Source organism: Saimiri boliviensis, chromosome 10, assembly GCF_048565385.1.
Source record: "Saimiri boliviensis isolate mSaiBol1 chromosome 10, mSaiBol1.pri, whole genome shotgun sequence".
Classification (NCBI taxonomy): Eukaryota; Metazoa; Chordata; class Mammalia; order Primates; family Cebidae; genus Saimiri; species Saimiri boliviensis.
This window is the reverse complement of record NC_133458.1, coordinates 85,039,179-85,053,167: the sequence shown is the minus strand read 5'-3', so window position 1 is coordinate 85,053,167 and position 13,989 is coordinate 85,039,179. Positions and strand designations below refer to the sequence as shown.

The 13,989-nt window shown below is 37.8% G+C and overlaps 1 protein-coding gene across 16 annotated transcripts in view; it reads right to left on the bottom strand.

Annotated features, from left to right (window-relative positions):
- Positions 1-13,989, bottom strand: part of HDAC9 (histone deacetylase 9) — a 1,049,458-nt gene that overhangs the window by 337,124 nt on the left and 698,345 nt on the right. For all 16 annotated transcript variants that reach the window (XR_012512159.1, XM_010349341.3, XM_074379572.1 and 13 more), the window contains one exon: positions 3,742-3,849. Coding sequence is in view for 15 of the 16 variants with exons in the window: in XM_010349341.3 (XP_010347643.1) it covers positions 3,742-3,849 (108 nt within the window). In the remaining variant the exon portion in view is untranslated. The remainder of the gene's footprint in view (positions 1-3,741; positions 3,850-13,989) is intronic.

Below are 13,989 nucleotides of genomic sequence, written 5' to 3'. Positions count from 1 at the left end.
TTGACTACTTTACGAAGACATGGTAGCACTGTCCAAGGAACATCAAAGTGAATCTTTATATTAAATTTTAGTATCAATCCTTTATTTATAATTGAAAAAAATTCACCTTTTAGACTTATTTCCATGTCTTTGACATACTTTCTGAAATGTCTGATAAAATAATAAAACCATTTTGAGATTATTCTTCTAATTATGATTTTCAATATACCAAACATTCCAACTATTTCAGAATATTTTTGTTCCTTTTTAATAGTATCTGAGAAATAGTCAATTTGAGCATCTGTAAATTTGAAGAATTTCTATGTATTTTTAAAAATATATTGTTAAAAAACTTGGAAAGGTTGAAAGTCCCTATGATTTTCACTGAATTCCACTGAGCATAACTAGGCTGTGCCAGAAAACATACCAATTTGCTGATATAGTTTGCTGCACATGGTCTATTTAAGCATTAACATGAAACCCACCCCCTGTGCCTGATTCACTCTTCTAATTCCTTCAGTTCATCAATATCCCCAGGGGAAGAAAGGAAAGGACCTATTAAAAGTTAGATGGTTAGCCATGGTCACGTTCAACATCAAACAACATTTCCAAGTCATAAAATTTTGTCTTTGGTATTTTCTTTTTTTGTGCATATTTCTTATCTTTTAGGTCCTTATCTTCTATGAACTCAGAAACCTCCTCTACCTAGCTTTCATCTCTCATTTCCACACTATGTCCAGGCCCCATAATATTTGAAATAAAGCTATTAATCTTTTTCTTTTTTCCAAGTAAAATTGGCGTAATCTCATACAATGTGGTATTGTAACATGACAATGTTATTTAATTAAATGTTGATTTACTGGGAGAATGGGATAGTATATAAGAGCTGAATGCAGAGGCAAAAAAATGAATAACAAAATGCTCAATCTGTTTCATTTAACATTTGTTATTACTTACCAGTGTCCTTGAATAAGCTTCCCTATTTTTTTTTCCAAGTTGTGAATGAATTGAATGAGCAATAATGAATGAGCAATGAGCAATAATGCTCCTGGCCTGTAGGTGTATCAGCCCTGTCATCTTGGAGTCTGGGACATTCAGGCACTGGGTAGTTTTTTGTGGTTGTTGAATAGGGGTCCCTAAATATGCCTCTCTACCTCAGTTACGCATATTCTTTACTATGGCTCTAAATCATTTGTGAATTCTAGGTTTCCCCCACGGCATCTCGGTAAGCCTACCCCAATTTTTCTTTTCTTTTTTTTTTTTTTTTGAGACAGAGTCTTGCTCTGTTGCCCAGGCTGAAGTGCAGTGGCATGATTTTGGCTCACTGCAACCTCTACCTCCTGGGTTCAAGCAATTCTCTGCCTCAGCCTCCGAGTAGCTGGGATTACAGGTAACTGACACGATGTCTGGCTAATTTTTGTATGTTTTAGTAGAAATGGGGTTTTACCATGTTGGCCAGACTGGTCTTCAACTCCTGATCTCGTGATCCACCCACCTTAGCCTCCCAAAGTGCTGGGATTACAGGCATGAATCACTGTGCCTGGCCAGGCTACCCAAACTATTAGCAACCCAGGGCTTCAGTCGCTTGACCTGTCAGCATAGCACCAGTGCCTCTGTTATGATTCTACCTGTCTTGGACATTTACTTTGGACTTGGCAATCGGAAAGATAACCCAGCTGCACAATATTGAATGTTCATCAAAGCAAGTTGAAATTTCAGAGTATCTATTGTTTGGTATGCCATAGTATGTATAATTGAGAAACATATCCACTGTCGTTTGCAAATAGCTCAAAATGCCAGTGCCATGAATGACCTTCAATATTATCAACTCCACCTAGATGATGACACAGAACAAGAAACCAAGTCCCAGAAAAGTTACAGATTTGCCACAAAAGACACACTATTTAAGTGGCAGAACCTGGACTAAGGTTTCTTGATTCTTAGGCAGGCTCTTTTTTTTTCTATTTTTTTTTTTTTGAATTTTTTGATTGTTTTCTTTTATTTTTTAAACCATGCCTGCCGATTCCTTAACCAGAGGGAGAAAAGAATTTGTACAAATCCTTGTTCTTAATATAAATACCGAATGTTACTACAGCTGGTGGTCAGCATGTCCATACTATGTGCTGTTGACACATTGTTTGTAACTGGCTATTTTAAATGGATAATTTCTAAACATGGAATTCTGTTTTTATTCAACTGTCTTCATGCATATATTTGGCAATTCTGCACACAGTGAAGCTAATAATGATGCTTCTGATGACTGAAACATGGGCATTCTACTTGAGAAGGCTTCTGAATTATTGCTTAAACTTACAGAAACTTAAAACAATTAGAAATTGTGAATGCTAACGTAATAATTCTCTCTGTTATCAAGGAGCTGCGCCAGCATAATCTTTAAAATTATAATATTGTGGTCTGGCTGATTTCTGCTATTTGGATTCTTTCTAAAATAAGATGTTCAAATTTTCTTTTAAAGTGTCAATTTATTGCAGTCCTACAAGTGACAGCACTCAAACACGAAGAATTTTTCCTCAAGTTCTAATGAGAGACAGCCCAACCTTTCCACTTTTTATTTGCTTGTTTTCAAAGGTAAGGACTGAATAGTAAGCACCACAATGCTAACTCCATATATCCCCTGAGATGAGCAATGTCCTCAAATTACTTATGTCAAATATATACAGGCACATCTACATTTTAAATAGAGCTAACCCTATCAAAATTATATTTCCATAGGCTCTGATTCTTTAAAGAGTTAGAGCAAAGACTTCTTGGACAAATGCTGCATTGTGAAGTGCACATTCCTACTCTACAGTTTGAATCACTACTGGAAGAGTCCCATGTAACTGAATAAAAATTCATTAGACATAAAGAAAAATAATCCTAATTAGATTTTATCTCGGATGAACAAAACTCACAGTGCATATGTTGTTGGTCATATTTCCCTAAGCCCCACGATTGCTAAAAATACCGAATCAATCACCACCCAGATTGCATTATGAAGTGTGTGAACTAGTGCATTAAAAGGCTGTGTTAGCACCAACAAAGTTTATTGGGGTAACTGCATTCAAGACGCACATGGCATACCTTTAAATAGCACTGTTAAAATACCAAATAAAATGTCAACGTCTGTCAGGTCTCTGGCTTTTATAAATTGTTTAGACTGGGAAATGCTGGGCTTTGGACATTGTTCTTTTCACATGGTGTAGAAAAGAAGAGACCATAAAAAGAAAAGAACAATAAAGCATAGCTCATTTTTTAAGTTCTTTCATGGAAAAACACACTCTGGATCATTACCCTCCTAATCAACAATTTCCTTCCTCCTCCCAATCCTTCCCGTCTGGTATTTACCTTTCTCTGGCTCCCTCTCTCTGGGTGGTATTCTGACCTTATACACACTACTCAGTAATCATATTTTTAAAATCGCTTCAAAAGAGAATCCCAGGATGGCATGACAGATATGTATATGCTAAGCGTATTTTTAACCTGAACCATAGCTTTACTTCTGATCTCTATGCTCTTAAATGTACACTGGGGCCCCCTGAAAGCAGGGTGTCCTCAGGGAGAAGAAGGCCCTGAGAGCAGATTAAGCTACTCCCTGCCTACAGACGAGTTATTATCACACCTTAGTGGCCATCTCGGCCCTTTTCCTTCTGCCCCCTTCCTTTTATTATCACACCACACGCCCCACAATTCCCATGTAACAACACCTCTGTTTCAGCTTCTCCTCTGGATTTCCCACACTTACTGCAACCCAGACCTCACCTTCAGCTCTCCTGAGGCCACTTTGGAAGCCAGCTCGATGACACAGCCAACAGCCATGCGTGCAGCACCGGACGAGTGCAGTTCATTCCAAATGGTGTCACTGTCCACCTGAGCAAACAGTCAGCAGAGTCCGAAGACAGAAGAAGAAAGCAAAAGAAAGGGAAGAGATGAAAGGGGGGAAGAGGGGAAGAGGTCGCAGGGGAAGAGGGACAGAGAGAGAAAGCAAATCTGTGAGCAAGGGCTGGCAGGGTAACAGCCTATGTACAATAACATTAGTCTTCCGTCTTGGCCAGCTGAAAAGGCCTTCTGGACATGGCTTTGCTTATACTTTTTCTCTACACTGACTTCTCCAATGGAAACACATTCCTGCCATGCCTCACTGCCATTCTCTGTTTAGATTTCTCATTACAAACAGCATTACATAGGCCGGATCTGGCTTAGTTACAGGCCTGCTAGAAACCAGGCCCCAGTAGTAGATAGAGTAAAAACTAAGAGCACTTATTTATACATAAAAATAGGATTTGCAAGTGCTGGAGGGGGAAAATTCAAATACCTTTCTGACTGCAGGTTTACAGGGAGCCAAAGGCAATTATTAGGCAGGTAGCACTAGCAGTCAGAGAGCAGAAAGTAGCAACCGTGTCAGATTTTCCAACTAAATAGGAATATGTGGTCCTCACACTCAAATGATTAACACCAGCAAATTGCAATAAGAAATTTGATTTTCAAAGAATAAGCTTAAGATTTCTGACTTTCAGTACAATTTGTCAGCTTGTTTCAGTTCAAAATGGTATTGGTAAAAATGGATAGTCTAGCAAAATACATGGTTGCTTCTCTACTAGAAAACATTATTATCAAAACAAAACATGTACCAATATCTGGATTTCTCTTTATAAAATGCTGTTTACTCTTTTCCATGCATGCAATGAAAACACATAATAATGCATACATTAAAAAAGCAACAATAGAGGTTTATAATTATGTTTTATTTTTAATATATAAAATATTTCATAACATTAAAAAAAACAGTATCAGGTGGTAGATATCTCTAATTTTAGGACACATAAATTATTAAAGCACCAGGAAACAGAATAAAAAGTTTTTGACTAAATATCAAGACTTTCCATATGGATCAAAGGTGAGAATTTCTGCATTAAACAAAATTTTGATTTTTTTAAAAAAAATTAATTACATGGAACAAATACAGTAAATAACAACACACATTCACAGTATACTAAGCAGTTTTCTAAGAATTTTCACATGCCTTTTTCTCACGAGGTTTTTGCAGACTTAAATACTATCAAGAACAATGAATACATAAATAATAAACGAGAATAGTAAATAAATACATAGATAAAAAAAGAAAATTAAGATCCTACAAACAGCAATATAGTAGTGAAGTTTCTGAAATCAAACTGGTGGGGTGAAGTCATGGCTTCATCATTAAAACCTGAGTGACACTGGGGAATTAATGGCTCTGTGCCTTGGCTCCTTTATCTTTGAAAATATACAAAAAACTAGCTGGGCGTGGTGGCGCGTGCCTGTAATCCCAGCTACTTAGGAGGCTGAGGCAGGAGAATTGCCTGAGCCCAGGAGGCGGAGGTTGCGGTGAGCCGAGATCGCGCCATTGCACTCCGGCCTGGGCAACAAGAGCGAAACTCCGTCTCAAAAAAAAAAAAAAAAAAGAAAATATCAACTTTTTAAAGAACCATCTGCATATAATTTTCGTGAGGATTAAATGAGTAAGTGGTAAGCGAAAGCTAGCTACTAGTATTTCAGCTACTGTTATACCTGTTTTGTAAAGCCTGGCACATAGCAAAGGCCTACCTGTTCACTGAATGACTAAACTATGGCTTACAGAGTCTACTTGAAGATCACAGGACCCTCACACAGAACTCTGACCCTGTCAGCACATGTCTTTCCACCACCCTCCTGAAGAAACCCATGCTTTCTAGGAGCCAGCATCCCTGTCACAGAGAATATCATCATGGTCTACATTATCAGCTAAAGAATGAAGGAATCATTCAAAGGGACACTGAGACCTAATCATTTGCCCTTTAAATTGAAAGTTTTATTATTTTACTGAACCAATATAAATACATAGTTGTTGAAACTTCATGTAGGTATATTCTTAAAAAAGATGACTGCATAAATTGAAAAATAAAAGCCATTATTTATCATGTGTTGCATAGGTTTTAATCAGTTTTCCCGTCATTACAGAGCTACTAGTATCAAAGAAAAGCCTGCATTAATCAGAATTTAAATTACTGGGAAAGCAAGCAAAATAATAATAATAATAAAAATAAAACAAATAAATAAATCCCAAAAGATTTATTCAGTGACTCAAGAACCATGTAAAATTCCTAATCCCTTTTTACTCAACTTTGGAGTACATCATAAGCTTTGTTTCTTTATTTCTTAAAGCAGTAGCAAATTTCTTTTCAAAAAATTATAAATACTGAACTTGATTAGAAAAACATTCCAGCAGCAGAGATACTGTCTCTTTAACCCTAATACTAAAGGGCATTAGGTAGCCACAAATACCTTTGTGTGATATCCATGTGCCTGTCCATATCTTTCTATCTGCCTATCAGTACACCCTTATAGAGATAATACTCCATGTTTGTGACATTAATTTTGGCATCTAAACTTCTATTAATAATGATAGTTTTGTTTTAATTTGGTTAATATTCACTGATTACCTACTGTGAGTTGCAGTTTGAGGGTTACTTTATAATAAAGCTATGTTTATTGATTATAAAGTATTTGAGCACATAGGTACTCAGTGGATGATTGATATTTTGACTCATAACCAATGTTTAGACATATCCCTAAAGAAGTTCTCTTTAGGAATCTATGAAATTTACCATCCATTAATTTACTTATATTTAAACATATTTAAACATATTTATCTCAATACCACCTCAACTTATCTTTTACATACATTTAGTTTATAACTAAATGGTAATAATGGTCAAGTTTTGTGGATACAATTTGTTCATAAATGGGTAATTGTACTTAATTCTGAATTTACAAACAGGTTTGTCTTTGTCAATTCAGGCTGCCATAACAAAATATCATAGGCTAGGTAGCATAAACAAAAGAAATTTTATTTGTCACAATTCTGGAGGCTTTGAAGTTCAAGATCAAGGTGCCAACACATTTGGTGACTGGTGAGGACTTTCTTCTTGGCTTAGAGATGGCCGCCTTTCTGCTACCTTTTCATATGGACTTTCCTTGCACTAAAGTTCCTCTTCATGTAAGGATATCAACCCTATTAGATTAGCACACCCCCTTATGACCCAATTTAATCTTAATTACTTTCTAAAGGTCTAGTCAAATATAATCAGGTTAGCGATTTGAGCTTCAATACATGAATTTTGAGGGCACACTATTCAGTTCATAGTAAGATTAAATCCCAAAAGCTTGTTCATAAGTCAAATTACAAGCAAACTTTCTTAAGGCATGACGTTCCAAATGGGGTTCGTGGCTAAATTAGCTATCAAAAGCTCCCCACATGTATTTTCCATGTTACAGTTTCATAAGAACTTCAATGATAAAACAGGATGCATAGCTCATGAATTCTGCTATAATCTGTGTCACTAGAAGAACGCCCATATCTACTGCCCACCATTCTCCATGGTAAAAAGTATTCTTCCTCTCTGTATGTCCCTCTTATTGGTTGGCAATTTCTCCATCCAATTTACCTATCTTAGTGATAGCATTAAGATGGCCACTTCCTTAAGAGAGCTCTGATTTCAACTGCTGCAGAACATCTTGACAGTAGGAAAAAACTCCGGATGAGAGAAAATAGTTGAGTTCATCAATTGATAGTGGTTATTTGCATAGAATAAGATATTTGGGGGCAAGAGGGGAAAAAAAAGAGAAAGAAGGATTTGCGTGGAATGCATGCGGATATGTAGGATTAAGGGGCTGAAATGGCAATGCAATAATGATGAAAGTAGAAACAAGAAGGGCTTGGAACTACAGGAAGACAGGTACTCTTAACATCTGGAAGTCGAAGGACAGTGGCATAGAGCTGGCTCTGGATATGGAAAAATAATGCAAGACAAAATAGATAAGGATAGAAAAGAAAGAAAGGACAGTGGAGCGGGGAGCCACCTTGAGCACAGTTGCATACTACTTAAGTCAAGCTAAAGTTGACAAGGCAAATTCTTAAAAATAGAACTACTATATTCTGAAAAAATATACTTTATCATTTTTCTTTCCATGCACATAAATTCTCCTTTGTCTTTCAAACAATTTATTCCTTTTCCTAGTGAGAGAAGGAGAGAAACACTGTGTGTGTGTGTACATGCACGCACACACGCATTAAGGGGCAATAGAACGTGAACTGAAAGAAAGATTAGAATGGATACAGAAGAAATGTAAATAAAATGATGTTCAAAATAGGATTTTGCTTCGATATACATAAAAGTACAGATTTTGTGGTGAAAGATATTTTCCCAAATTCCTTTACATATCAAGAACTAAACCTGGTTGTCTCATAGTCCTGTGTGAGTGAAGCATCAAGAGAATATGATTATTTCTTCTCTAAATGATTCAGAGTAGAAACCTCTTCTACCTGTGACAATCAGGCATGCTTGATTAGGGTACATATAGACTATATTGAGCCGAGGGAAAACCTAAAAACCATCTCTTCTAGTCCTGAGAGACTGGAGAAAGCTAGACTCAAGAGGTGCACCAGAAAAAAGGAACACAGAAAGCGACGTGAGCAAATGAGAGAGAAAAATGTTTCCAGTAAGTTGACAAAATGGTAGGTGAGTCATCACTTTGGTTGATATTTGGTCTTTTGTTTTTCAGAGAGTCCCGCTCTGTCGTTCAGGCTGAAGTGCAGTGGCATGATCTTGGCTCACTGTAACCTCTGCTTCTCGGGTTCAAGCCGTTCTCCCACTTCAGCCTCCCAAGTATCTGGGATTGCAGGTACCCACCAAGACACCCAGCTATTTTTTATATTTTTAGTCGAGGTGAGGTTTCACCATGTTGGCCAGGCTAGTCTTAAACTCCTGGTCTTAGGTGATCCGTCTGCCTCAGCTTCTCAAAAGTGCTGGGATTACAGGTGTGAACCACCATGACTGGCCAATATTTGGGACTTTTTGACATCATGTCTACACTAAACTGTGGAGACCACATAATAAAGTCTGCAGAGTAGTGTGAAAAACTAATGGAAGATTAGACTACAGCATTCCTGAGATGCTGTTGGTTCCCTTGTAGCGCAATTGAAAGCCTCAAGCTCTCACCATCCTCCAAGGGGTATGATATGGGAGAGCCCATGAAATGGTCTAACTACGGGGGAACCCCAGGACCTGTGTGATCCAAAGTGAGTCTGCTGGAGCCCCAGAGCCCTGCCAAGCACCAGCTGGCAGAGAAATCAGTAATCAGGAGTTAATCTGCTGCTGACCTCAGCTTCCAATTCTAGGAGATCAGGAACAATCAGGTGGTGCAGAGAGGTTGCCACGAAACTCTGAGTGTTAAGACAACAGCAAGAGGATCCAGCTACCCCTTCAGGTCCCCACCCCTTCCTCAGGTGTCCAAATGCCATCTTCAAAGAGGAACCTGAGAGGCTAAGCAATTACCTAAAGACATTACGTCCAATAATAAGGTGATCTTGAACAGACATATTTTTTTTTTTTTTTTGAGACGGAGTTTCGCTCTTGTTACCCAGTCTGGAGTGCAATGGCACGATCTTGGCTCACCGCAACCTCCGCCTCCTGGGTTCAGGCAATTCTCCTGCCTCAGCCTCCTGAGTAGCTGGGATTATAGGCACGCACCACCATGCCCAGCTAATTTTTTGTATTTTTAGTAGAGATGGGGTTTCACCATGTTGACCAGGATGGTCTCGATCTCTTGACCTCGTGATCCACCCGCCTCAGCCTCCCAAAGTGCTGGGATTACAGGCTTGAGCCACCGCGCCCGGCGAACAGACATATTTCTAAACTGAAAGGAAGTTGTTCAAACTAGAAGAGATTGATAGATTGTTCATTGTGGAGAGGATTACTATAACTGGGAGAAAAAATAGAAATAACATATTCACCACACATTTGAGTGAGCCTGGGAACTAATGTGTTCCATTTATTTCCAAGGTCAGGAATTTATTCTGCTCAACGGCAGGGGCAAAATCTAGCCAGTATTCTGGGCAGAAGTCTCTAAGGATATGCTGTACATAGTTTAATTGTATTTTACAATATGGCAATACCTAAATTATTTTCCTACCTTCAAATTCCTCTGGAATCTTTACCAAGCCTTGGTTTATGTACCATTCTAAAAAACAGTATGCTTTCAACTTTCAAATGTTTCTAATAATGTAACTAATGTTCAAAGCATGAAGGCAGCTTTAGTAGTCACTGAGAAATAGGTCCACAGAGGCCTTGTTTTATCGCCAGAATTAAAATCTATCAGTCTTGAAATAGGCGTCCCAAAGTTCAAATCACTTTATAAATATGTAGGAGGATCTAGATCTAACATACACCCAAAACTGGGTTTGAGAAGAGTAAGTGGCTATTCCACAAAAAGTCTTTCTGTATGAGAAAACAAACACAGTTGGTCAGATCGGGTAGAACCCCGTGTTAGGGTGAGAGTCACAGGAGCTTGGCCCATAAGATTTAGTCATCAGAGGAGGAGGCTCAATCTGAAGTAGCACACAGTGTCTCATTGAGATGTCCCAACCTACACTCCCAGAGTCCTGTCTATTTAATAGGGTAGAAAGAGGTTGAGAGACACAGAAGATTGTAAGTAACTAAATTAGGCAAAATATTTTAAACCCTCTAAAAACATGAAAATTAAATGGAACACTTTGGTATCAATCTGAAAAATTATGACCTTAAAAGGAGGGAGGCACATTTTCCCTTTCTCTACAAACCTCAGATAATCCCAAGCAATTGGCAATGTGAAGACCCTAGAATATCAGTAACATGCATCTGCAGGGGCAGGCAGGCCCAAGAGGTGTGACAGAAACAGAGACACAGAAAGTGTATGTGAGCAAAAAGTACATGAGAGAGAGAACGAGAGAGATAGAAGGAAGAAAGGGAGGGAGGGATGGAAGTGTGATGGGGAAAATATCCTGCATTCAGAAGCATGCAGTACTATTTATATTAGGCATTACCTGAGGCTCCTAAAAATAATTAGAAAGTTGTTCTCTCTATGGAGATGTGGAGGAACTGTAAGAGGATGAAGAGGTAGGGCCAGTAAAGTGCTACTTACACATGTATTTATTAAAACTTAGCCACTACCTAATGCTGTTCACATTTAAAGAAAAATAACATGTTGCAATATCTCTTACTATTGGTGATTCAGAATAAGTGATAATAAAAAGGAGTGCTAAATTAAACCTAACTGGGGGAACATGAATAGCAGAAACATGATCTCATTTACTCAGTCATAGCAGAATGCATTTCAGAAGATACACCGAGAAAGTAATAGAAAACTGTTTAACAGCCCACATTTTCAGTGTTATTATGTATTTCCCTGCTCTATAAAATTATGTTCTTTTAATTTATAAATAATGACAATAGCAATAATATTATCATCTAGCAATTATTATTTACTAAGATCCAAGCACTGTGCAAAGCTTTTGCCTATAGTGACTAATACAATTCTTACAGTGACCATTAATGTAGTGCTATTATTAAGCAGTTTTATATATGAAATTAGAGGTTATTCAGCTAGTAACTAGATAAGGTAGAAAAAGACCTGAGAAAAGTATGAGCTGTTTATCCATAGCAATTTTTATGCTAGTAAAATCAAAATCCAAAAAGTAAATAAATAAAACTATATTTTAAAAAAAGGATTCTAATCATATACGTATAAAGTTTCCTAATTAAATAAATTAGTTAAGACCTGCAAGATTGTTTTTTCTTTCAAGATACTGAAACTCTACATTATTAAAAGTCCTAAAATATTTTTTTTCAATCAAAGGTTTGAAGTGGTACCTGGAATAGTTGGGCTTTTCTTGAGTGTTATTATTTGTCTGCTATTATCCTAGAGCAGTGGTTCTCAAGGAAAGTGATTTTGCATCTAATGGGTCACCTGGCACTTTCTGGAGACATTTTGTTAACATGACTGAGTAGAGAAGGTGTGCTACTGACTTCTAGTACAGAGAAGCCAGGAATGCCACTACGCATCTTATGATGCACGCTTTTTTACTTAGCATATGACCAAAAATAACTTTAATCAATGTCCTTTCCCTGAATTTGTCCGAATAATTCTGTCTACTGAACAGAATCAATGCTGTTATATATTTATTTTTAAGCATTGTTCTGCTCTTGGTTTCTTAATTGTCACAAATGTCAGTGACAGAACCAGGAAAAACTTTTCATAGTTCTTCCCATTCCTTTGCTTTATTCTCACCTTTCCACTCCTTAATACACCAAAGGAAGGGACTGCAATTTTATTTGATGATTTCAAAAGAGATAATTATATATCATTTCCAAACTAAAGGGTCAAGAACATCATATGAGTATCTATACAAAACACACATACGCACATGCAAACACACACACATACACACAGATACATGCAATTTCTACCTATTAAAAGCCAAGTTTCTGAGAAACTGTTGTTCATGAGAATGTTGGGTTCATCCTACACATGTGCAGATTGGGAGTACATGGAAAGCCTGCTGCCTTTGAGTGGCCACGATTCATTCTGTTAAGTGAAAATATGTGGGCACTAATTCTGAGTAACCCATCCTTCCAACTGTTCACTATCTTTGAAGTATTCTGAGCAGCTGAGAGATGGGTATAACATTTTAAAACCATTGCTTACACTGTTTCTTTATTCTACTGTGAGTTAAGAACATGAATTCAAATGATAAAAATCCATGACCAACTCAGGATTTTGCAAGAACGTAAAGATGTTTCCTGAGTGCCCTCTTATCCAGAAGTCTCTGTGCTTCTGAAAACCTTGGGGGAAGCACACAGTGGCCTTCAGTTTTTCTTTGTCCTTTTATTGTTCACACTGAGAGCAATAACAGCAACCTTCTCTGCTAAAATGCCTCCTTGGATCTTAATCAGGAATAATTTAAATGTTTACCAGGTTGTAAAAAAAAAAAAAAAAATTATTGAGCTGGCTTTTGGTGGTGTGTGCTTACAGACCCAGCTACTCAGAAAGCTGAGGTGGGAGGATCACTTGAGCCCAGAAGTTTGAGGCCAGCCTGGGTAACACAGTGAGAAAGGAAAGGAAGGAAAGGAAGGAAAGAAGGAAAGAAGGAAAGAAGGAAAGAAGGAAGGGAGGGAGGGAGGGAGGGAGGGAGGGAGGGAGGGAGGGATGGAAGGCAGGAGGGAGGGGGTGCAAGGAAGAAAGAAAGGAAAAAAGGGGGGAGGAAGGGAGAAAAAGAGAAAGAGAAAGAAAAGGAAGGAAGGAAAAGAAAGGAAAGAGAGAAGGAAGGAAAGAAAACGAAAAAAGAAGAAAAGAAAGAAAGGAAAGGAAGGAAGGAAGGAAGGATTTCTGTGCTGTTAAAAGGAATTAATTGTCTTAACTGTGGTGTTAAAGGGATTAATTGTTGAGACCAAGCAGTGTCCGTGAGTCCACAGACAGGGACAAAAAAACAAAAACAAACAAATAAAAACCCCCCAAAGACTTAAATATAGAAGGGGTATAGATTAGGGCTAAAGAACTAGCCATGTGTTCAAATGACTCCTGAAGCCATAGTAGTGTTACAGACATAGTATCAGGTAACTAGGGATGAGGGGGAGGCTCTCTGGTTGGAACTATGGTTGACTGGAGTGCTTGTGTCGCAGCTAAAAGGGCAGTGGCTACACAGTTCCAAACAATTTTTGTCTTAAGGAAATGATAGCATGATATTTAATCCTAAATACTGTATTCTTAGGTACAATTTTTCTATCTTAAATGTTGACAAGAATTCACTTAACAAATCCCCAGCCAGGCTAAGAGAAATCTATGTATGTGCTGAATATGGCTTCTGGCTTGGCAGTGCATAACTCCTGCTATCCAGGATAATTTATTTTTATACAAAGTTTGAAAATTCTAAGGCGGGAAAGGCAAGAAAAAAAAAAAAAAGTCTCAGCAGAATTAGTTGGCTTGATTCCTTGTGTGGTAACCATCAAAGTTCAATTTAAGGAGGTTTCTCAGGGCAGTGCCCTAGCAGAGTAGAATTCCTGTAACTCTTACAGAGGTGTGTTACTGAAGTATTCCAGCCTCTGCCTGAGGACAAGGCCAGATATAATTTGTTGAATCTAATAAAAAATAACTGGGGTTTTGATGTTCTATGTC